Source organism: Callorhinus ursinus, unplaced genomic scaffold, assembly GCF_003265705.2.
Source record: "Callorhinus ursinus isolate GAN/ISIS: 27379988/994484 unplaced genomic scaffold, GSC_fseal_2.0 scaffold11, whole genome shotgun sequence".
Taxonomy (NCBI): Eukaryota; Metazoa; Chordata; class Mammalia; order Carnivora; family Otariidae; genus Callorhinus; species Callorhinus ursinus.
Window position 1 is genome coordinate 27,175,674 of NW_027397073.1, and position 24,788 is coordinate 27,200,461.

A 24,788-nucleotide genomic window follows, 5' to 3' on the forward strand; every position below is an offset into this window, starting at 1 on the left:
TTATTTGATGGAGAGAGACACAGCGAGAGCAGGAACACAAGCAGGGGGAGAGGGAGAGGGAGAAGCAGGCTTCCCGCCGAGCAGGGAGCCCGATGTGGGACTCGATCCCAGGACCCTGGGATCAGGACCCGAGCCGAAGGCAGACGCTTAACGACTGAGCCACCACCCAGGCGCCCGAAACATTATTCTTTTTATTCCCCACAAGACTTACACAGTGTCATAATCTCAGTGTCTATTTGATAAGTATTGATTTAATGAGTAACATATGAAATACTAACAGTACTCACTTTTTTTAGAAAGACAAACTTCTAGCTGCTTATCATCATCAAAAATATTTGAGCATCAAATTATAATCACAAAGGCACCATATATATATATATGTATAGATAGATAGATAGATAGATAGATAGATAGATAGATAGATAGATAGATATTTTTTTTTAAGCAGGCTCCATGCCCAGCATAGAACCCAACATGGGGCTTGAGCTCACCATCCTGAGATCAAACACGAGCTGAGATCAAGAGTTGGATGTTTAACCGACTGAGCCACCCAGGCACCCCTGTATGTTTAGTTTCTTAGTATAGGGGACAAGCACTCCCTCAGGCTCTTGCCTGTGTATATAAAATAAGAAAGTGGCTTGGGAACAGGAGAGTCCATGGCTAACATCAGGAATTGGTAGCTGAGTTCAAGGAGAGGAAATAGAACTATGCAAAGCAGGAAAAAGCATTTTATTATAGCCTTTTAGTGAGATCTTCTGATCCAGCTCCCTCCTTTTATTCATGAGGAAATGAAGTCCCGAAAAGCAAAATGAATTTTTCTGAGCTCACAGAACTTATGTGTGTTTGGGCTGGAACTAGAAACTCAGTCTTGTCCTCAGAGATTACCTTTTAGACATCCAACTATATATCCATCCTTATTTAAACAAAACTATCTTTTATTCATATTAAAATAAATGCTAGCCTTATCTTGTCTTAAAAGGTTAAAAACATGTTGATGTTTCGTGCTGTAGAATAAAGTAAGGACTGTGAATCAAGGGCATAGGTATGTTGGAAATGATAAATCGATTGGTACCATGGGTTGATGCTCATTGGTCATTTTTCAAAAGCCACCACTAAGAACCACCATCAGGTTTCTGGTCTTGTTGTGGGTGGCTGGCGCTCTCTTCTTTGACTACATTCATTCCTTTGCGTAGAACCAGAACATCTGAAAAGTTTTGTTTTAGACTAAATGCCCCTTATACTGGCATTCACTCTTGGCGGGCGCTGAGGTAATTGATACTTGTGACTTTAATACTGAGTGATCCATGTCGTTTTAGAATAACTTAGCCGAGTGACAATTAATCGTCGAGTTGTACTGCACCAAGGGTTATGTTTTAGTCATGTGCAACATTTCCTTTTGAGCGATATTGGATTCCTCCAAGGTGCCAAATGAATGAGTGCTCCATGCTGGTGACTCAGTATTTGCTGAGGGCAGCAGACTGGAGGGATGCCTAGAAGTGGGTGGGGTTGTGCAAGTGTATTTGAGTTAAAAAGCCATTTAGCTAGAAGTTTTAAAGAAAAACTGATCGCCCCTGCTATCTCCCACCTACCAGCTTCTCATTCTGGTTCCCCAAGTAAGTAATTATAGTACTGGTCTTTGCTATTAATTTGCCATCAGTTGTTGTTTTTTTTTCCTGGCACATGAAAATTTTTGAAATTTGGTAATTATTGAGAACCTTGGGTTTTAGACTTTTAGTTCAAATTTTTTTGTGTGTGTTTTTTGAAGATTTTATTTATTTATTTGACAGAAAGAGACACAGTGAGAAAGGGAACACAAGCGGGGGAGTGGGAGAGGGAGAAGCAGACTCCCCGCGGAGCAGGGAGCCCGATGCGGGGCTCGATCCCAGGACCCCGGGATCATGACCTGAGCCAAAGGCAGACGCTTAACGACTGAGCCACCCAGGCGCCCCGTGTTTGTTTTTAAAGATAACCCAGAAGGTCTTTAGCCGTGTTTTCTGCTTGAATTTTAGATAAGCTGTTGCCAAGTGATGAAGGAGCCCTTCGGTTACACCTGATGCATTATTGTGAAGTGTGTACAGCCCCCAGAATGCCAGAGTTCATTCTGTACGCCTTCCATAGTGCCTACCGGAGACTCCCGTGGAGGGACCTGCATCCTGACCAGATGCTCATGGAGGCCTTCTTCAAAGTGAGCCCTCGCGCTCCGTGTCGCAGCCTGGCTCCTCGGGCTCACTGCGGTTCTCAGGCACAGCTGCAGTGGGTGCTAGAGTGGACCGTGCTCGCATTCTGTGTTGCCCAAATGGTGCTGGTGGGAAGCAGCGTTCCGTGGAATTCATTTTACTGTGGGAGTAGGCAACTGGAAGACATTTGTAGGACCATTTTTAAACCCTGGGAAAGATGTTGACTATAGCATGGCTGTCACCCCTGGACTTTCGTAATATTGTTGTAGGAGTACATGGTTTAATGACTTTGTCATGCTCGGTCTTGGTGTCTTTGGGTTTGCATCTTTTTCTAGGACAGTATCATCAGGCTTCCATGTTGTTAAATGTTCTATTAAAGCAAAATGTAATTGGTACTCAAGCCATTAGTTTCTTTGAGCAGTTACATAAGGGAATAATGCTGTAGGAGACAGAAGTGCATCGTAACAACCAGTGATGCATCATAATCGTATAAAGACCCGAAATGACTTGGAAAAATTGCTAATATGTATGTGAGTCTTAGCAGTAGAAGCAGTAGTTACAAAAATAGCCCCAGTAGTGTCACTTACATAGCGCCCGGCAATTTTGTTGTTTTGTTGTTCTTAGGTTTCCATTTTTAAAGATTATTTATTTATTTATTTATTTGACAGATTGAGAGAGAGACACAGCGAGAGAGGGAACACAAGCAGGGGAGTGGGAGAGGGAGAAGCAGGCTCCCCGCCGAGCGGGGAGCCCATTGTGGGGCTCGATCCCAGGATCCCGGGATCATGACCTGAGCCGAAGGCAGACGCTTAACGACTGAGCCACCCAGGCACCCCTTAGGTTTCCATTTTTAAAAGCCCCTTATCATCTTGGCTTAGCTTTTTATAGTCATTTCAGTTTATTTATTCAGAGTCACCAGTTCTTCTGTGTTTACTCCTCACTCGACGTCACGTTGATGACTGAGACACCGTAAGTGCTTTAATTCCTGCGGGTCCATAGTGGTCTCTGACAATCCGGGAAACGTACTGCGGTCTGTTAGCGCTGACAGTGGAGAGCACCCAGGGCTGTGCTTGTCAGCTGCTCCTCCACAGCCGAGCTCCAGGGAAGGCTGAGGACGGCTGTCTCCGAAATAAAAGCTTAGGAATGATTTTATAGCCAGTTTAGTATATGAGATAGGTCCCGAGTAGATATTTATCACCACTATGAACGTGGAAGAGAATGTTTGCTTAAAGAGCTGTAGGGTGGCTTGAAGCGGGTGGCCTCAGCTGTGTGACAGATGAAATGTGAGCCCAGTCCCGAAGGGTCACTGTAGACTTGGTGCCTCTAGGTATTTTAGTCTAGTGAGAGATGATGCTGACCTGGCCGGAAGCAGGAACCCTTTCAGTCCTGTGTGTCTTTCTGGAGTAAGAAAGGGATGTGTTTTGAGGGGTTTGGAGTGAGGATAGAGAACAGGTGATAAAGGAGGATGAGGAATCATTTTCTAAAAGGGAAAAGAAGAAGCAGTTAATAATGATATAATGATGGTAGTCACAGGAGGGCATGAATCATCACCAGAGTCCATTGACTGATTTTATAAATGGCTTTTTTTTTTTTAAAGATTTTATTTATTTATTTGAGAGAGAGAGAGAGAGAGCACATGAGAGGGGGGAGGGTCAGAGGGAGAAGCAGACTCCCTGCCGAGCAGGGAGCCCGATGTGGGACTCGATCCCGGGACTCCAGGATCATGACCTGAGCCGAAGGCAGTCACTTAACCAACTGAGCCACCCAGGCGCCCCTATAAATGGCTTTTTAATCTTGATTTTAAATGGAAAAATTTATAGCTAGCCATGTTTTATTTTAAACAGACTGTTGAAATGGGCTAATAAGAGTTAACTCTGACATTGATTATATACTGTAAAATACATTTACCACCCCCCCACCAATCCCTAATATATTTTAAATATCTTTTAAATAGGATTTAATTAAACATTATGCAGTCATCAAAAATCACAAAGTCTAATGATGTGGAGACATTTTTATAACATAACATTATACCAAAAAGGCAGTATAAAAATTATATACAATAATAGAGTGGGTCTCAAAGTATGGTCCTTCGACCAGCAGCGTCTGCACCACCTGGGAGCTTGTTAGAAATCCAAATTCCTGCTCTCATCCTAGATGTAGGAAATATAAAATTCTGGGGGTATGGTCCCACAGTCTCTGTTTTAGTGAGTCCTCCAGGTGGTTCTGATGCACAATCAGCTTTAGGAACTACTGACAAATAGAGCTCAACCTTTGTTCTATCTTTGCACATCTGAGGATTGTGACAGAGCATTGGTGACTGTGGCAGGGATTAAGGGGCTTTTAAAAATGGAAACCTAAGGGGTGCCTGGGTGGCTCAGTCGTTAACCAGCTCCCTGGTTAGAGCTAGGGAAGGTCATTCCTCTCCTGTTAAGAATTAGTGGAGGAGTGCCTGGGTGGCTCAGTTGGTTAAGCGACTGCCTTCGGCTCATGTCATGAACCTGGAGTCCCGGGATCGAGTCCTGCATCGGCCTCCCTGCTCAGCGAGGAGCCTGCTTCTCCCTCTAACCCTCCCCCCCTCATGTACTCTCTCTCTCTCTCTCTCTCTCTCTCTCATTCTCGCTCTCTCAAATAAATAAATCTTTAAAAAAAAAAGAATTAGTGGAATAAATAATGAACTCTAAACAAGCTGAAAAATGTATGCATTCACTGAGGTTGGAAGAAAAAATATTACAAATGTTAAGTCTAAATCTTTGTGGGGAAGGATTCGGACATGGTTTTTATAATCTGGGGAAAAAGTTATTTTTTAAAATTCAATTTGGTAAGCATTGATTTATACACATTTTTAAGAACACAGACAGTTTAAAGGAAAACACTGATTTTGATTCATTTCCCTTTAAGGTGGAACGAGGAAGCCCTAAGAGCTGCTTCTTATTTTTGGGGTCTGTCCTGTGCGAAGTCAACTGGGTCAGTGTGCTCTCTGATGCCTGGAGCCCCACTCCCCACCCAGAGACCCGGAGCATGATTGTCTGCCTCCTTTTTATGATGATTTTATTGGCAAAGGAAGATCAGCTGGTAGACCAAGCAGTAAGTTTGGAGAGCCTGTGATGAAGACTTGGCAAGGCTTCCTAGGGCCCCACTCCATACGAGGTTGTAGCTTTTCACTTGTTTCCCTAACACCTCTGTCAGTGTGAGTATCTGCTTGGCATATGGGATGTGCCTTCAACTAGGTGCCCGGTTTTCTGGGATCGTTCATAATCTAATTCTGGGTTATGAAGGGAAGCACACAGAGTTAGAGAATGCAAGTCAATTTTATTTTACATCTCATTAATTGCTAGTTCTGCCACCAGATCCGAGAGTTCCTTTGAAAATTGGGTTCTGAATACTTACAGATTTTAAAGTTAATGTGTTTTTGCCAAGGCCTTGGTTATTACTTTCACTAGTACTTCTAGCTTCAGGAGATACTTACTTGACATCTTAACTGTTCAGTGCTTATCATAGGCCATCCTAGTGATCACTCCATAGACCAGAGATACATATTTCTGGGAAACAGAACTCCGAAACTAAAGGAATATGTGTTTTATTTAGGATTCACCTCTCCTGAACCTCCTTGGACAAACAAGCTCGCTCTCGTGGCATCTCGTGGATACCGTGTCCTACCAGAGCGTGCTCAGTTATTTCAGCAGCCATTACCAGCCAGCCATCATCCTGGCAAAGGAATCTTCTGCAGAATTAATCATGAAGCTCCTAAGAGTATCTGCGGGCCTTTCCATTCCTACTGACAACCAGAAACATCCTGTAAGTTGAGTGGGTGCTTTAAAAGGCAGAGTGTTCTCAGGATTGTGCTAGTGGGGGTGCTGCTGAGGATGGTCTCAAACCCTGTGATGGCTCAGGTGAAAGAGTTAGAGGATTGTGTACCATCGTGTACTCCTATTTTGGCCTCTCAGATCTTTTAGTTTTAATTATCTCTTTTGCTGAACCTTCACTTACTAGCAGTACCACACGCTAACAAGAGGGTGAAAGGATTGAGGGCGGCAGCCTTTGGTTTAAGAGATCTGGGTGTCACTGGCAGCAGAATGGCAGTGAAAGTATGAGCATGAATTTGAGGTCTGACAAACTCTGGTCCCCAGCTCATGGCCATTCTGACGTTGGTTTTCTCGTCTGAGTTGGAAATAATACTGCCTCAAAGTGTTGTGAGAATTAAATTAGGTAGTGAACATAAAAGTTTTTGGAAAAGTTTCTGGCAAGTAATCAATGTGTAGTTAATGTTGCTATTGATGTAGTGAAAAAGGAACAGTGTTCTGGAATTGGGGAGAACATGGGTTCTGGTGTAAGTGTTACCACAGATTTGCATATCCCTAGACACAGGGCCCTTAGACACACACCTGTCTTCATGTGGCCTCCTGCTCTGTCCTCGCCTCTCCCTCCCGAAGCATTCAGAGCAGTGACATGCCCCCAGGGAATACTCACTTTACACTGCTCGCATGGATTCAAATGAATGCTCCTTTTATTGTTTGTCAGGATGCAGTTCCAAAGTGCCGAGCCTTCACTCATCAGATGGTTCAGTTCCTCAGTTCCCTGGAACAAAATGGAAAAATCACCTTAGCAGTCCTAGAAAAGGAGATGTCTAAGCTCTTGGATGATATCATCGTCTTTAACCCACCTGGTGAGTGGCCCACGGGCAGTTATGTCTCCATTCAGTGGGTGAATTCCTGTTCTTGTGAGATCAGGGGCCTGGGCAGGACACTTTCAGTCTTGTTCCCAGAGAAGTGGTGTTCGGAGAAAGGATGGGCTCCCAGGGACACTGTCAGGTCAGCACCAGGGGAGGGACAAATGCTAAGAACTTGAGGAAGGGTTGACACTGTCAGATGCTAGTGTGAGATGGAAAATCTTAGAAGTCAGAAGCTAAGTGAAAGGAGGAACCCGTAAACGTAGATGGAGTGCTGAAGCTGGCTTCCCCTTTGAAGACTTTTACGGGACCGTCTTAGACTGGGATGGGGTAGGGGAGCACTAAAGCCCAGGGCCTGCTGGAGATGGGGGCCTGAAAGGAGCTCGTATGCATCACCCACAGGATGGCATCCTCAGTGTAAGGATGAACCAGAGATAAACCTGCCCCTGGGAGAGGAGAGCAAAGACAATAATCCGTTTGACCTGGGTGTTGGGTCAGATGTCTGTGTGGTGGGGAAAGAGAGCTGTCTCTTTTGAAAATTAGTAGGCATAAGCTGACCCTCATGTGGGTCTGAGGCACAAATTCCTACTACCTAGACTGTCCAGAGAAAAATCCCTCAGCCTGGGAACTGAGTACAAGTTGTTCTGGGTTGGCAATGCCATTAGATGCCTGGGGGAAAGCACCCACAGAGCCGCACTGGAGAAATCCATCTTCCAGCTCTGGCCTCAGAGTTCCAAGGAATATGAACTCATAGTAAAAAAAGAAAAAGTCATAAAACACACAAGGAAACAAGGCACCACAAGCAAGTCAGCAGAGAACGACTTAAGATACTGAAATAATTAGCACAGTAAACAAAAAGTATTTTTATCTATTTGATAAAATAAGAGAGATTTGAAAGTGTCCATAGGAGCAAGAAATTATAGAAATATACAGCTTTGAGAGAGAATCCGATATTCTAGAAATGTAAAATATAACACTTGTAATAAAAACTTAATGGGTAAGGAGCCCCATATCGGGCTCCCTGCTCTGGGGGAAGCCTGCTTCTCCCTCTCCCTCTCCCCCTGCTTGTGTTCCCTCTCTTGCTGTGTCTCTCTGTGAAATAAATAAAATCTTAAAAAAAAAAAAAAAAACTGAATGGGTAAGTTTAACAGCAGGTTCAACTCATTTGAAGAGAAAATTAGTAAACTGGAGAATACATATGAACACAGCGTCCGGAATGTAGAACAGACAGAGAAAGAACATGGAAGCAAGGTTAGAGGGCCTGGGGGACAGGTCAGGAAGATGGAACATACATGCAGTCATCCAGTCAGAATTCCCGAGAGGACAGACAGACCTGGGGGAGGCAGGAATAGCTAGAGAGACAGCAGGGCTGAGAATTTTCCAGGGCTGATGAGCATAACACTCCTTAGATTCAGTGAACGCAGCAAATCCTAAGCAGGACAGAGAAATGCCCATCTCTACACACTGTCACTGTGTGGTGACGCTGCACGAGCACCAGGGACAAAGGAAAGAACTTCCACATCCAGGAAGGAGGGACGGACGGATGGACACCTACAAAGGAACAACATTTACACTGACTGCTGACTTCTCAGTAGCAACAAAGGAAGTTAAGACAGTGGAACAGCTTCAGTGTGCTGTGCGGAAGTCACTTGTAACCTGGAGATGTAAACTAAGAGAAACCATCTTGCAAGGATGAGGGTGATATAAAGATACTTTCATTGAAAACTGAGATTGTTTGTCCCCGTGATATCACTGAAGGAAATCCTAAAGCGTGTTCTTTAGGTAGAAGTAGAGTGATCACAAGTAAAAAGGCTTGGATTATAAGCAGGAAAAGTAAGCAGAGAAAGTAGTAAAATGTTAGGCACATATGGAAAACTATGTAACCATGCATTTAGGGGTTTAAAAAGCAAAAGCAAAAATTAAACTATATGACCACAAGTACATATAAGTTAGGAAGGAGGTTGAGTTAAAAGCATCTAAAGTTTTAGTATGGTTTGAGAGGGTCAATAAATTGATTAAATTTACATCTTGGTAAAATGTGAATGTTGAAATTGCTAAGAAATTCACTAAAAGAATAGAAATAAAATGTATAATTTCCAAGTTAGTGGAGGGAGATAAAAAGGAATGGCCAAAGTGCATTCAGTCCAAAGAAGGCAAGAAAAGAAGCTTGAAGAAGGTGAGAAAAATAATCAAAATAAGATGGTAAAATTTAAATACATCAGTAAATGTAAATGGGCAGATACTCAAAAGACAAAGGTTTGTCAGACTGAATTAATAATGAACAACATCCAGCCTTAAGCTGTTTCTAAAAAGTACATATAGAGCATAGGATATAGAAAGCTTTCTATAAGGCAATTATATCAGGCAATTATTAAAATAGAAAGCTGGCATAGTAGATTAATATTGGACAGATAGGACTGTGAAGCAGAAAGCATTACAGAGGCAGATGATCTCTAGGGTGTTTCCCTGCTTTGAAGTTGCATGACAAAAATAAATAAGAGCATTAGTAGAGATAAAGAGAGTCATTGGAAATTGATAAAAGGTTTAATCCACCAGGAGGATATATTAATGATAAATGTATTTGTACCTAATAATACAGTAGCAACTGCAAATACCTGAAGTGAAAACTGACAAAATTAGGAAGAGAAAAGTCAAATTCATTCACAGTAAGAGATTTTGCCACACATCTCACCGTAATTGATGAAGTCGAAGGAGAATCAGTAAGGCTTTAGGAAGTCTGAAGAGCCCCGCTGGGTATAGTGTGCATGTGGATAAGATGTGCCCTGTACGTGCAGAACTCACACGGGATGAGTCTCCTACACAGTGGCTAAGGAACCTCACCCTTGTTTAGCTTAAAGCCAGTCTCCAGCAATTCCAAAGGACTGGTGTGCAACGGACCACACATGTTGTAACCACAGTGCAGTCAACTTAGGAATCAGTAACAAAATATAACTATACCCTGGAAATTAAGAAGCAAACTTTTAACTAACTGGTTAATGACCAAAGAAGCAGTCATAATAGAAATTTAGAAGATTTGGAGCTGGATAAAAGAACAGAATGCATCCAAACTTGTGGAGTGCAGCTAAAGTGGGACTTAGTTTCTTGGCCTTCAGTGCTTATATTAAAATTTTAAAAAGATGAAGGCTAATAAGATAAGAATCCAGCTTAAGAGATTATAAAAAGAATAGCAAAATATGATCAAAGACTGGAAGGAAAGAGATAATAATCCGGAGAAGGTAAGTAGGAAGAGAGTGAGTGTGAAGAACAATGAAAGTGGCAGATAAATGTGTAGGTGAATCTACATGAAACGTGACTGTCTAAAACAATAATAATAATAATGCCTCCCGGGGATAAGGCACCAGCAGGGAGAGCTGGTAGGAGTTAGAATGTTACAGGGCCCTGGCACTGCCTTGGAGCCAGTTAACATCAGACTTTTGAAAAGTCAAGAGTGCACGTGTAATTGGTAAGGCAACCACTGTAAGAATGTTGGAATGGTGTTTAGCTTCCAGACCAAAAGAGAGAAAATAGAATAAGAAATAAGTAAAAGAGAGAAAAAGGGATGTAGAATTTGGGGAATAAATGGAAAGTACATTGTAAGATCGTAGATTTAGACCCAGTTACATCAGTAATTAACATTAAATATGAGTGACTAAAATTATCACACTGGATAAAGGGAGAAAAAGACAACCCAGTAGAAAAATGAACAAGACCCTTGAACTGACATTCTACAAAAGAGAGTATCTAAATGACCAGAAAGGTGCTAGCCATGTTAATCAGGGAAATGCAAATTAAAACCTTAGGGACAGGTGATGACACATCCACTATAATGAGTACAGTTAAGAAGGTTTCGATACAAAGTTGGCAAGTATGTGGATCAATGTAACTCATATACTGCTGATCACAGAGGAAATTGGTACAACCAGTTTTAAAAGTTTGGCGTCCGTCATCTACTAGTTTGCATATCCTACGACTCAGAATTCCGCTCCTTGGAATATTCCAAAAGAAATGCACCTGTGCCCTGGGAAATGTGAACAGTGTCCATAGCTATGCATCTGAGGGGATCCAAAACCGGAAACAACCCGTGTGTTTAGTAGAAAGGATGAATTGTAGTATATTCATATAATAGAATGCAACAGTGAAAATCTGCCACAACATGGATGAATCTCACAAACGTTTTAATGCTTATTTAAATACTGTTTGAAAATAGGCAACTGTCGTATTTAGGGAAGCATAGCAATTGAAAGCTGGTGTCACTGTGTGAGTTGGTTAGAATTGGTGAACAAAAAATCAGTTGAAATTTCTTGTACATACCTGCAATATAGATTTACCGCACAGGGTATATAATATGGTAGGTAAAAAGCAGATTCTGGGACCAGACTGCCTGGGTGTTCCACCTGCTGTGTGATCTTGTACAAGTTGTATAACTTCATCTGCAAAATGGGGATAATAGTCATACCTGTTTCATATGGGTATTGTAAGCATGAAATGAGATAGTGCACCTGACCTTTTAGCATCAGCCCCTCTAGCCAGTAACACCCAGTCAGTGTTAAAAGAAAAAAAGAAAAATCAGCAGGAGATACCGGAGAAAGGGTTTTAGAGTTGATCAAATGTGTTTAGGCCATGAATGTCAGGTAATAGCTGGCCAAGCACAGGAGGGGAGGGTCTTCTAGAAAGATCTTCCTCAGAAGAGTGACGGGATCAGATCTGGTTTTTAAGAAAACATTTGTTGGCTGTGTTGATGATGCATAGGGCGAGGAGAGTAGAAGGTGGGATCTATTAAGAGGCTTTCTGTATGTTTTTTGTTCCTGTGAGTTATCATTAAAAGGCACATTAAAATTACAGTTGCTTTTGAGCTGAAATTCAGAGATAAGGCCTTAGAGAAGAATGCCCATACCCATAGGAATACATGACGAAATATGTACTCACACATAGACATTGTTGAACTTACATCTAGAACTTTGGTTTCTGAAGTCCTTGCTTTGATCATAATAAGTAGGTCTTATAGTAACATTGTTAGAGTTTATTTAACACTTGTAGGTGGGCGAGTTTGATTTGATAGGTGTGGCGAGTAAGACCCAGACTCCCCTGCTCTCGCTGACGTGAATACGGAAGGCTTGTGGTGACAAAGCCCCACTTCTATTCCATTAAAAAATTTTACCTAGCTTAAGGAGAGCTAGAAGTAGTTGGCAAAAACTATAGCCTGTTGAATAGTTTTCTCCACAAACTCCTGGTGAAAAAGGTTTTCTGTTTTGGGATGTGAGGAAGGAATCTACCTCCGTAACCTGCTCATTTGCAGGTGTCTTGTACAGTTTGCTTTTTCTTATACCCTGTGCTCTTTTCACCTCTCAGTTTTTTTGAAAGACCCATTTCAATTATCAGTCTGTCCACTTTTCTTTTTCCATTTAAAAAACAAGGAGGGCGCCTGGGTGGCTCAGTTGGTTAAGTGACTGCCTTCGGCTCAGGTCATGATCCTGGAGTCCTGGGATCGAGTCCCACATCGGGCTTCCTGCTCGGCAGGGAGTCTGCTTCGCCCTCTGACCCTCTTCCCTCTCGTGCTTTCTAACTCTCATTCTCTCTCTCTCAAATAAATAAATAAAATCTTTAAAAAAAAAAACCAAGGAAATAAGAGCTTAAGTTAGGAGCTCTTTTAAGAAGGTTTAAAAGGTGTTTCTTTTCCTTTTATATTTTATTTTAAGTAATAACCTCTATTCCTTGTAAATCACTCCAGAATATTGATAGCTTTGGTGGTGGTGAGAGTGGAGATATTTTTCTAGTCCGTTTACCAGGTGACTTCTGAGATCTGCATATTTGGTTTTCCAAATGAGCAAAGTTTGGAAGCTAAAGTCTGAGTAAGCATGTTCTGATAAATAATTTAGTTTTTCACGCTAATTTGATATGTCTCTTTATTAAAGTATTGCTCGGCCACCTGCTGTAACCAGGGGTCTCTCAGTGGTTCCTACAGTGCCCTTACAAAGTACTGCTGTGCTGCATCCTATCCTTACCAGCTGAGCACCATCCAGAGTATTTGTAAATTGTAAAATGTGCCCAGAGTGCAGCCGAAGTTGCTCACATTCATGTCCCCGTTCCGGCAGCCTCTCACGGAGTGTGTCTGTGTTCCCCCGCAGACATGGACAGCCAAACCCGCCACATGGCCCTCAGCAGCCTCTTTATGGAAGTCCTAATGATGATGAACAATGCGACTATTCCAACGGCAGAGTTCCTCCGGGGCAGTGTCCGGACCTGGATTGGACAGAAAGTGCACGGGCTGGTGGTCCTGCCCCTCTTAACAGCAGCCTGTCAGAGCCTGGCTTCTGTCCGCCACATGGCCGAGACCACGGAAGCCTGCATCACTGCTTACTTCAAAGAAGGTGCGAAGCTCTCTTTAGGTTGGTCCTTTCCAGGGGAGAGCGAAGCTTTGTCAGAAGGAGGTATCTTTCCAGACCCTCCCCAACGGGTGATTGCGCCACGCAGATTTCCTTGTTAATGTAGCTGATACTTCAGTATGTATTTTGTTTTGTTTGCAAAGATCTGCAGTTAGCGTGAGAACCTATGGTTCACGTCTGTCAGCACAACCATGTTTCCGTGGAGGGAACCTCTTATTCACTTTACAGTGGTTTTGGATGTTAGACCGGGCCCTTTTATGGGAGGCACATCGTGTAAGTCACAGGCCTAGCTATGCTCTTCAAAACAAATGCTGTAAACCAGAATCTTTATAATAAGACCCACTGTGTTATTTTTCTCTATTTTTGTCACTTGTTAAAATGAGTTTTCATGTAAGTTTTTTTATTGCTTTTTGTCACATCTTTTGAACTATTACAAAGAGGTCAATCACCACCCCACCCCTACCTTTTATAAATCTTTCTTATTCCCTAACCTCCCTCTAAACTCTGATTCTGGAAACAACATGGTCTGGTTAAGAAGAATGGCTTGGATTAGCACTACTCAGCTCTGATACCCAGATATACATTGTGCACACACACAGTAGGAGAGAAAGAAGGGTATTAGAGCAAGAATGCTGGAAGGTGCCCATAACATGCCCCTGCCCTTTCTTGCACACCATGACCTGTACCCATGTCCCCCCCATGGAAGGTGCTGTGCAGGTCACCATCTCCCCACCGTCATTCCCCCCAAAGACTTGAGAACCATAAGGATAACACTCCTGCTTCAAATTCATTCATGCTACTAAAATCAAAAACAATTTTTTTTCCAATTGATTCCCATCGAGGGATGAATCCAACTAAGCTTTGAAAAGGGGAAATACTTCAGTTGGATAGAATAATAATTTTCCTTGGAAAAGCGTACATTTTCATAACATACTTAAAAGGTATTAGATGAAATTAAGACCCTTGGATGACTGGACAGGCATGTCTGCCTGCGATTTTAACGACCATAAAATGATGAGAAGGGTGACTCTGAGAACATAGTGCTCAGTTCTGACTTTTGCCCCTCCACAGTGGCTAGCGGGGGCATAGGCACTTAGCGTGCGGGCTTTCCAGTCTGAGCCACTTCCCTTGGGTGGCCTCCGGGGCTCCCATGGGCATGACATGAAGCCTAAAGTGAAAAGATTCATGACAGCAGTTAAATAATTTGATCCCTGTTTTTATCTTGCTGTCTTTTCTTGGTGTTCTTTTCTTAGGTTCCCTTAATCAGAATTTAGGATGGGGCCCCATTCTGGTGTCCCTTCAAGTTCCTGAGCTCACCATAGAAGAATTTCTGCAGGAGTGCCTGTCCCTCGGCAGTTACCTGACTCTTTATGTCTACTTGCTTCAGTGTTTAAATAGCGAACAGACTCTAAGGAATGAAATGAAAGTGCTGCTCATATTAAGCAAGTGGTTGGAACAGGTGTATCCAAGGTTAGTTGGCCCTGTGGCTGCCATATCACACTCACTATATTAATATTATCTGTTAGCCTAAGCTTTTAAAGTACTGAATGTCCCCTATACTTAAAATTCAAATGTGGAATTTCAGTTAAATGGGAGTGGAAAGAATCCACTTCTAATTTTATTTTCCTCCTGGGCCTTCCCCCCCACCCCCAGCTCCGCGCAGGAAGAGGCCAAGCTGTTTTTGTGGTGGCATCAAGTCCTGCAGCTGTCCCTGATTCAAGCGGAGCAGAGTGACTCGGTCTTGATAGAATCTGTCGTTCGAATTCTGCTCATGCTTCAGAGCCGGCTGAGCCTGCTGGCGGAGGAGAGGCTCAGCTCTGGGATTCTGGGGGCTATTGGGCTGGGCCGGAAGTCACCCCTGTCTAACAGGTAAGGAAGCACCTTCTAAGTGGACCTCATCATCTGCTCCTACTTAGGGATTGTAATACTTTAGTAGGTTTTTTGACTTAAGGGCTAGGCTAGGGTTCCCCCATAGATTAAGGGGGAAAAAATCACCTGATTACATCTTTATATTTTACAAAAACATTTTTATTTTTTCTCATTTTGAAACAACTTTGTTTTCACGTTTAAAGAATGTTTTCTTAGTAGTACCTCTTGTTGTATTTTGACTTTGTAACCTGATCACACTGCTGATTTCTGTCTGGTTTTGAAAAGCCAGTGACAGTGTGCAGGGTTAGGTTGAAATACCCGTTAGCTGCTTCGTTGCATACTTTGTCAGGGCTGCCCAGGCCCCACGAGGCAGTCTCCTAGAACTATAAGTCAAGATGAGTTAAAGTTAACTGATAAGAAGGATAAGTAATGAGAAACAAGTCTAAGTTTTTGTTGCTAAAAAATTCCGAGGCATGAAAGAATTTGCCACTAGCCTCCCATTTTATCTCACTTATTTGCATAATGGTTTTCTTTCCAAGCCCTTATCAGTGTTGAAACGAGTTCTCCTCCCATTCTCATGTCAGCATTCTTGTGGAATAGCCCGTCCTCTTGTTGCAACTTTGGGAATCACTCAGTCCATACGGGTTCACACCGGGTCTCTTTGTGATAGAATTTAGCAGGAGTATATGATTTTGATTCACTTAAATTGTGGTAGACTACATGTAACAAACTTTATCATGGCAGCTCTTTTAAAATGTACAATTGAGTAGCATTTAGTACATACACAGTGTTGCAGCCATCACCACATGTTTCTGTCACCCCAACAGGAAATCCTATGCTCATGACATAGTTACTCCCTAGATCCCTGTCCGCTGTGTCTCTGGCAGACACTAATTGACTTTCCGACTTTATTGTGTCTGTTCTGGACATTTCATATAAATGGAATCATGTAGTATGTGGCCTCATGTCTGGCTTCTGTGACATAGCATGAGGTTTCAAGACTCACCCATGTTTTATCATAAATCCATACCCCACTCCTTTTAATGGCTGAGTCATATTCCACTGTATGATGTCCCACATTTTGTTTATCCATTCATCAGTTGATAGGCATTTGGGTCGTTTACACTTTTTGGGTGTTGTGAATAGTGCCGTTATGAAATTCGTTTACAAATTTTTGTTAGAACACTTGTTTTCCGTTCTTTGGGTATATGACCAGGAGTGGAATTGCTGGGTCATATGGTTACTCTGTTATCGAGTAACTGCCAGAACCTATTTCCCTGCACCATCTCTCACATTTACACCAGCAATGTCTGAGAGTTCCAATTATTCTACATGCTTGCAACACTTCTATTCTTGAGTCTGAATGTTGCTTACATTGTTGGAGCAGTGATAATGGAAAGGAAGATTAATGCTCCTTCTTGATCTTTTTTAAGATTTTCCTGCAAATGCTAAGAACAACATTAGGTCTGAAATGTGTTTATCTTGTTTTTAAAGAGAAAATGTGGTATTTATTTTAAAATATTTACTTTAATAGTCATTTACTTCTGACCTCTCCTTGACACCTAAGGTTCCGAGTGGTTGCTCGAGGCATGGCCGCCTTCCTTTCAGTTCAGGTTCCTTCCGAGGATCAGATCCGTTTGAAGCCTGGCACGGAATTACATCTGACCCCAAAAGCTCAGCAGGTCAGTAACAACAGCTTTACAATTCCTGGGTGGGAGTCCTTCCGCCGGCCTGCCCAGGAGGCGGGGACGGGGCAGCACTGGTCCTTACCCACGACGACCACAGGAGGACATGATTTTCAGGAGTAGCTCATCAGTATGCTCTGCGCACCAGAAAATGGTTACTGCGCCTGCCTGCCTCGGATTTTAAACCGTCTTTGTAGGCGCTTGCCTCGAGCACTGTCACTGCCGTCGTAGAAGAAGCAAGGCCGTGGGCAAGCAAGCCAGTCCAGGATCAGATCTGGTTCTGATGAACGTGGCCATGCTGACCGGCCACCTGCTGGGGGCTGGGCACTGGCCCAGAAGCTGGGGCCACAGTGAAGACCGTGAGGTTAGCTGTGCTGTAGCTGGGAACCAAGGAAGCGGGTCCTGTTTTGTGAGTCTGGAGGTTGACCACTGCTGGCTGCGGTTGGAATAACCAAACCCGGACAGAGTGGGGCAGCTGTGAGAAATGATAGTTTGTTCTAAACCGTGGACGGCCACGTGGCAGCGGTCCCATTCCTGCAACTGGAAACAGGCTGGGCGCGTGCGTACAGAGGTGGCTCAGATAAAACGATGGCTAGCATTCTTGAGTCCTCATTACGTGGCAGGCCCTGTTGTACGTTTCACTCACTGGATAGACCCTCCTAGCCACCCCGGACGCCAGGGATGGTTCCTGTCCTGGCTGTGTGTGGTGAGGAAGGGGAGCGCAGAGGGGCGGGCGCATTAGCTTGCACGTGCTGGGCCAGGATCACTCGGCCGGCCGCTGGCTCCGCCTCGCCCTCTTGGCGCTTCCACCCCCAGCTCTTCCTCCTCGGCAGCCTTGCGGTGTCCACGCTAGCCCCGGGCCAGGTGACCTCCCGGCTATTGAGAGCACGCGTCCAGCGATCCAGTCGGCAGGTTCTTCACAGGCTTCTTGGTCTATGTAAGACCTGATACTTGTCCTGGACTGACCTGACAACTGCTCTCTGAGTCCCCAGAGTCATCGGTGAGCCATGTCTGAACCCCACGGGTGGGCACGTGATTGTCCCGAGGGCCGGTTGTGAAGTCAGCACGACCCATTTCCGGGTATATTTTGAGACGTCTGACGCTCTCCTGCGTCAGAGGAGGTCCCCTGAGCCTCGCCTCTCTGCCTGCCTTCCCTTCAGGCATGGCTCCCACCCATCCCCAGTGCTTCCTGTTCTTAGGTTGAACTCTCTTCACACAGCAGTTAGGTTGGTACCCAAATCTCTTCAGTTTATTTTCCACTCCAGGATTTCTGTTTTCAACCCCCTGGCCATTTACTTCTAAGCTACCGGTTCGTTTACCATCCTCAAAATCTTCTCTGTCCTTGTTTACTGAGCCAAGCAAATTCCGCCATTTAATCTATATTCACTAGTGCAGTGGTCCCCATCTCTGAGAGGGGAAGGTGTGGGGGACTTTATGGGCACATTCACCATCCTGGGGGTGGGTGAACTTGTATAGCTGGAAAATAAGACTCTTCCTCCACTAAGAACTGTTATCCTGATTTTGTTTTCTTCAAATAGTCTTTTTCACTTCTCCCACTGTGAAGGAAAGAAATTTTAAAATTATGGGATTAAAGAACGTACAGAGGGAAAAAAAAAAATGTACAGAGGGGCATGGGATGCCTGGGCGGCTCAGTTGTTAAGTGTCTGCCTTCAGCTCAGGTCATGATCCCAGGGTCCTGGGATCGAGCCCCACATCGGGCTCCCTGCTCCGCGGGAAGCCTGCTTCTCCCTCTGCCTCTGCCCCTGCTTGTGTTCCCTCTCTCACTGTCTCTCTCTGTCAAATAAATAAATAAAATCTTAAAAAAAAAAAAGGCATGGGAGCACCTTCATTGTTTCTGGCTGGCAAAGCTGGAGGATTTTGATCTGTACTTCGTTTGTTGACTGATCGAACTACCTTATTTATCCTCAGCAGCACTTAGACACTGGTTTCTTTTGAATTTCATACAGTTAGCTTAATATGACATGATTTTGTAACATGAGAACAAACCCAGCAGCAAATCAAACATCACACAGGCCATTGGCACCTGGGATTTCCGGTTAAGGGGCTTGCAGCAGGGGCTCTCCGTGCGGAAGGCTGGGAAACAGCACAGGCCAGAAGGAGGGAGGGCTGGATGTGGAAGGCAGCCAAAGCCAGAGAAACTTGAGTTGCTGGCTTCCTTCCGCTGTGGTGAATCAGTGAGTGCCTGCCCCTGGGACTTGTAGTTCTGTAAGCTTCCCGGAGGCTCACAGTTGTAGCAGATAATATTAGGCAGGTGTGTGCACCTGTGGGAATCACATTATATGCGTCTGTATGGTTAACCCTCTTGTCTTCGTGTCTTTTAGGCTCTGACTGCTCTTGAATCCTTGACATCAAGTAAGCAGTATGTTGAATACCAGGATCAGGTATCACAAGCTGCACAATTTATAAAGCATCCTGGCCGTTGCCTCCAAGATGGGAAAAGCTTCCTGGCTCTTCTTGTTAACTGTCTCTATCCAGAAGTGCATTATTTGGACAACATACGATAGTAACACTGAGTATCTCAAGAAACCCTGTTGCTGTTTATGTTTACATTTACCTTTGCTGTTGCACAAGTAACTTCGCTCAGTCTCACTGCAGAGCTCAGTTTGGCCAATGAGTTTGTTGACTGCAATGCAAGTCGGGAGGCACTAGATAATTGTTTTGCGCGTGCGTGCGCGCGCGTGTGTGTGTGTGTGTGTGTGTGTGTGTGTGCGCATGCGTGCTTGAAACTTCCTGGGGCTTTTTATTTTTTATGTTCGCCCGACAGGAGAAACTTAATGAGTCCCCACTTGGGCACAGAACCACTCTCAGCTGCTGGATCCCCAGTCACCTCACAGGACCCCGCACGGGGCTCTTCTGTGTCTCCATTTCTGTCTTCTCTATTTTACTTAAATCTCAAGACTGCTGTGCCAGATCTAACCACTTTGGGAGTCATGTAGAACCCTCACTTTTGAACCCCATTTGTGTTCTTTCAAGGTAAAAAAAGCTTAGAAAATTTCTGCATTTCTCACAGGTGGGGAAATACACCAACTTAAAAATATCACTTCCCTCAGAATGGAGATAAGAATGCTGAATTAAAGTGAGTCATTGTCTAAAATGGGGCCACTTGATCCTGATTATAGTGGACAGCAGAGATGGTGACAAGTCCGTTTCCATCAGCTGTCCTTGTGGAGAAGGAGACATCCCTGTCAACCGAGGTGGTACAATGGTGGCGTGTTTTGTGTGACCCCCATGGTGGAGAGTGTGGTCACTGTAGACATAATCCCCGCAAGCCCACCCTGGCCCATTTCCTCACTCACGTCACTTCCTCCGTCCCTGTAGACATCAGAGTTCGCAACTCTTGTTAGACACCAGGCTTGAAATCGGAAGACCTTGCTGTCTAGAAAGAGACAGAGTCTGAGAACTTGATGCTGCGTCCGTGTGTGTTTCTTCATTCCACATGTAAAGTCAGATGAAGTTAGCACACCTGCTGAAGCACTTGTCCATGCAAACTTGGCTTTTCCCAGTAGCCCTGTGCCTTTTGTTGTTGGTAACAGTTCACTCATTACCAACGCCTTTCTGTAGTGTGGCCTTGTTCTGTCGCCAGCTTCTTGCTCTCATCATCCCCCCCCCCGGAATGAACAGTTTTACTTTTGTCTTCCTAATTCTCTTGGCTCAGAATTGGTTTTGTTTGTTCAGCTTGCATAATATGTCTTCTGTTCATGGGTTACTTATAACTCAAGGGTATTTACCTAAAAATATTTGAACTGAGAGCCCTTAGCAGGGGGTAGGGATCTAGGTTGATGGAGTGATAATCTCTTTTTCAGATATCCCATGTAGTACTTCCCCCAACATGTGGAAGTGTGCAGGAGCTGTTCTTCATTTCAAACTTCTCTAGTTGGACAGAACACTTCTGCCTCACAGAGCTCATCCCCGTGCACCCTCCAAGTTTGTGTAGGTCACGAGGTGTCCATCTCAGAGGGGCATGTCACAAGCTAGCCTGGGTTTTGCTTCTCTCCACTTGCAACATCTGGCAGCTTCCCTGTGCTGTGTAAGAAAGTGTTAGAAGCTGTGAGCAGTTCGGTGGCTGATATGGCAACAAAGATCTTATGACAGGAGGGGTTTTGTGTGCTCTTTTCTCTGAGGAAGCTGTAATTGGTATCCTAGAATGTGAAACTTTTTGAGTGACAGTATGTACATTTTAAAGAAAATTATGATTATTAATTTTCGAAGGTTTGTAATATAATGTGTTTGGTCTGTAAAAAATCATAAAAAATAAAATCAACCTTTGGTTGTAGCCGGCAAGAATACAAATTTTAGGGATCTCACACTATCTTGTCAAGTATTTCAGTTAAAGTCGATGCAGGCTTTTATGCCTGATGTCCTCTATTTTATTTGACACTGGAACTTGATTATCAGAGAGGGTCAGTGAAAGTGCTTCCTCTCTAGCTCCTCGGGCTTAGCAGCAGTGGAAGCTTGGCTCACCGCGTAGCCTCCTCTGAGCGGCTCTGGGCCAAGAAAGCGCTTTAAAGACAATGAGATGGTTCAGAAGGTGGCAACGCTGCTGCAGCCTCCTGGGGCGGAATAGACCGGCCTCCCCCTTGGCTTTCAGGAGTAACGCGCCTTTGGTGCCGAAAGTAGTCGGCCTCCGGAGCCCGCAGGGCTGGTTTCGGAGACCGTTATCCGTGCAGTGCACGGCTGTCCGGATCCAGCCGGCCCCAGGCCGCCCGCTCCAAGCAGTGCTGGAGGCCCGCTGGCCCACACCTGCCCACACCTGCTCTGCACCTGCCACGGGCGGCACCTGCTTCCCACAGGGATGTCTGGCAGCTTCCTGCCCGATGAGCACCTCCCCTGCTTCGGCGCCCCCCCCAACCCCGTCTCCCCCAACTCTGCAGCACACGGAGCTCGGTCCGAGAGGCACCCTCCATCTCCCTCTCCAGGCTCCCGTGCCTGTGCCAAGTGAACACGGCGGGAAGCTGGGAGGCGCAGAGGCTGAGGACAGGAGGTGGTGCTGACATGTGTGCCTAGCCTGATGGAGGAGCTGGGACCCACCCGGCATGTTCCTGAAGCTCCTGGGCACGCAGAGAACCTCATGATCTCTGGGGCTCAGTCACATCTGCTTCCTGGGGTTGCGGGAGTCGCTCAGTTCTGAGGTGGGGGCAGGCCTACCCAGAAAATGCAAACCCCCAGAGTAGCCTAAGCTCACTTTAACCAAGTGCCAACCCCGTTCCTCCCGGTCGGTTACTAAAGTCAGTGTGTCCACATTGTGCAAGGTAGAGTGTTCATGCCCTTTCTTCCTTTTGAATGAAGGTGATACACAGTTTTCTACTGGGTTTTTAATACTAGGCTTAATGATTTCTTCTGGAGCAGGAAGGAAATGCTGTAGAATCGTGACTAAAGTCAGCAGGACATTAAAGCTCATCTGGTTCCACTTCTCATTCATCAGGGATCCCCAGCTCTGCTCTAACAGCCTCCCCTGCTGACCCCCTCCTGCCTCTCCTTTGCCCCTCCCCGGCAGCCCCCAGGCCGGTAGTCCTGCCCCTCGTGGGCAAGCCCTGGTGGCCAGTGACCAGGTCTCTTTGTAGTTCTACTTTATGTTCCACCAAAGCTGGCCTGATAACATCGGGAACGGTTTGGCAGGAGCAGGCCAGGCCGGGGCTGCTTTCCTACTCCTCGGACAAATCTTCCAACATTCCCAGACCTCCTCACACCTCTGGCCCCACCCGTCCACCTCTTAGTCTTCAGGCTAAATAAATGCTCAGTGCCTTCAGCTGGCCGTCTTCCACCCAACGTCTAACAAGGCTGCTCTTTGGGAAAAGTGCCCACATTAGCCCATGGAGACTCCAAAGGGGCCGTGTCCACGAGTAGCAGGGCCAGGACTCGGGAGACAGATGAGGCTCCAAGGGCGCAAACTGGACGCGGCACACACCTGCAGGTATCTGGAGTGTGCTTCCTTCCCTTCCGTGCCCTCCGCCTGGTCCCTGCCCTGGGGGTCAGGCACCACAGCGAGGACCCAGCAGCCACGTCCACTGCCCAGAACCCGTGGACAGCATCGGCTCTCAGCAGCTGTGCCCCGTGGTTGGCACATTTAGTTAGTGGTGGATTCAAACCCCAGACCTTGGTTTAACGTCGTTTCCTTCCAAAGACTGGTCTCACCTGTTGGCATGATGAGCTTATAATAAGGCTTCGCACGTATCTTTTAAAACTGCTCTTCACGGGGCGCCTGGGTGGCTCAGTCGTTAAGCGTCTGCCTTCGGTTCAGGTCATGATCCCAGCCCACGCATGGGGCTCCCTGCTCCGCGGGAGCCTGCATCTCCCACTCCCCCTGCTTGTGTTCCCTCTCTCGCTGTCTCTCTCTGTCAAATAAATAAAATCTTTAAAAAAAAATAAAACTTCATTTTGGACCAACTTTATGGCTTATTTTGAGGTAGTAGCTGAATTTTTTTCTGCTCAGTTAACTTCTTCTTATTAAACAAAATGGAGAGTATAATGTTGGAAACAAACATGTTGCCTTCTTTATTTTTAAGTATCCTCGTACTGATCTTCCGTTTGAATCTGGGTTGAGCTGGATAAAGTTCTTGGCTTACAGCCAGGTGCTCATACTGACCTTGTTCTGGTCTGTGGTGATCTTCACACTTAATAGAGCCACCAAGTGTCCTGTAGAAGCTATAGTTGATGCTTCCTCTAGTCCGGATAGGTTCCTGATTTCTGATGACAATAACTTGAAAAATAAAACTACTGACCCTGTTTTGGGGTAATGAGATCACTTAAGGAATGAATGTTGTTTATTATAACTTTTATTTTTGAATGTACAGATGTAATATGTCTGAGCACTGAAGGTTACAATTCATTTTTCTTTCAATGGCTTAAAATCACTTATGGGGCAACAAGTACTTCCTAAGTGTATTTAACCCTTTCCTTCCCACATGTCTAGTGTGGCCTTACCACAACTTATTTGTTCATTAAATGTGCAATATTCACTTCTTATTCATTGTTCAGCATTTTACATGCTTGTACAAAGGATGAGTTTTTATGTAATGATGAGAAGCAGGGAGAAATGAGAATTGGTTTAAGTAAAATTCTGCAAATAAACCAGATTCAAATTTCACTTACATGTGATGGACATGTCTCATTTTTTGGCAAGTTGGTTGGCAGGTCTTTTCATCCAGAAATCACACTCAGAGGGTTCTCCCACCGCCCCTGCGGCGGGTCGCAGCAGCTCGGGCGGCGGGAGGAGCGATAGCGGCCAGGCAGCCCAGCTTCGCGAAGGGTCTCAGCGCGCCGCGGCCCGCAGGCACCCGGCACGCGCCCGCCCCGCCGCCACGATGCCCAAGAGGAAGGTCAGCTCCGCCAGCTCCGCCGAGGGGGCGTCGAAGGAGGAGCCCAAGAGGAGTTCGGCGAGGTTGTCAGCTAAACCTGCTCCTGCAAAAGTGGAAGCCAAAAAAGGCGGCAGGAAACGATAAATCTTCAGACAAAAAAGTGCAAACAAAGGGGAAAAGGGGAGCAAAGGGGAAACAGGCTGAAGTGGCTAACCAAGAAACGAAAGAAGACTTACCTGCAGAAAATGGAGAAACTAAAAATGAGGAGAGTCCAGCCTCCGATGAAGCAGGAGAGAAAGAAGCCAAGTCTGATTAATACCATAAACCATGTCTTATCAGTGGTCCCTGTCGCCCTTCTTGTAGAATCCAGAGGAATATTTTTATCAACTATTTTGTAAATGCAAGTTTTTTAGTAGCTCTAGAAACATTTTTAAGAAGGAGGGAATCCCACCTCATCCCATTTTTAAAGTGTAAATGCTTTTTTTTAAGAGGTGAAATCATTTGCTGGTTGTTTATTTTTTGGTACAACCAGGAAATAGTGGGATATTGAATGTGGGAGGCTTTGCTTGGGTGTCAGCTCGACATTCTATAGCTGGGGTAGTTTTTATATCCTATAATACCAAGCATACTAAACGGCAGTTTGGAGTCGGTCGTGCATTTACTATGTCTTGAATATTTTAAATCACTTC

The 24,788-nt window shown here is 44.9% G+C and overlaps 1 protein-coding gene and 1 pseudogene across 2 annotated transcripts in view; both read left to right on the forward strand.

The window, feature by feature from the left end:
- Window positions 1-23,137, forward strand: part of EPG5 (ectopic P-granules 5 autophagy tethering factor) — a 105,407-nt gene extending 82,270 nt beyond the window's left edge. For both annotated transcript variants that reach the window (XM_025886859.2, XM_025886861.2), the window contains exons 36-44: window positions 2,010-2,185; window positions 5,079-5,264; window positions 5,766-5,975; window positions 6,699-6,843; window positions 12,972-13,214; window positions 14,483-14,699; window positions 14,883-15,098; window positions 16,666-16,780; window positions 19,126-23,137. In XM_025886859.2, the coding sequence (XP_025742644.2) occupies window positions 2,010-2,185; window positions 5,079-5,264; window positions 5,766-5,975; window positions 6,699-6,843; window positions 12,972-13,214; window positions 14,483-14,699; window positions 14,883-15,098; window positions 16,666-16,780; window positions 19,126-19,308 (1,691 nt within the window). In that variant the 3' untranslated portion in view covers window positions 19,309-23,137. The remainder of the gene's footprint in view (window positions 1-2,009; window positions 2,186-5,078; window positions 5,265-5,765; window positions 5,976-6,698; window positions 6,844-12,971; window positions 13,215-14,482; window positions 14,700-14,882; window positions 15,099-16,665; window positions 16,781-19,125) is intronic.
- Window positions 23,138-23,897: 760 nt separating this feature from the next.
- LOC112835304 (non-histone chromosomal protein HMG-14 pseudogene) lies at window positions 23,898-24,654 on the forward strand (annotated as a pseudogene).
- Window positions 24,655-24,788: the final 134 nt, after the last annotated feature.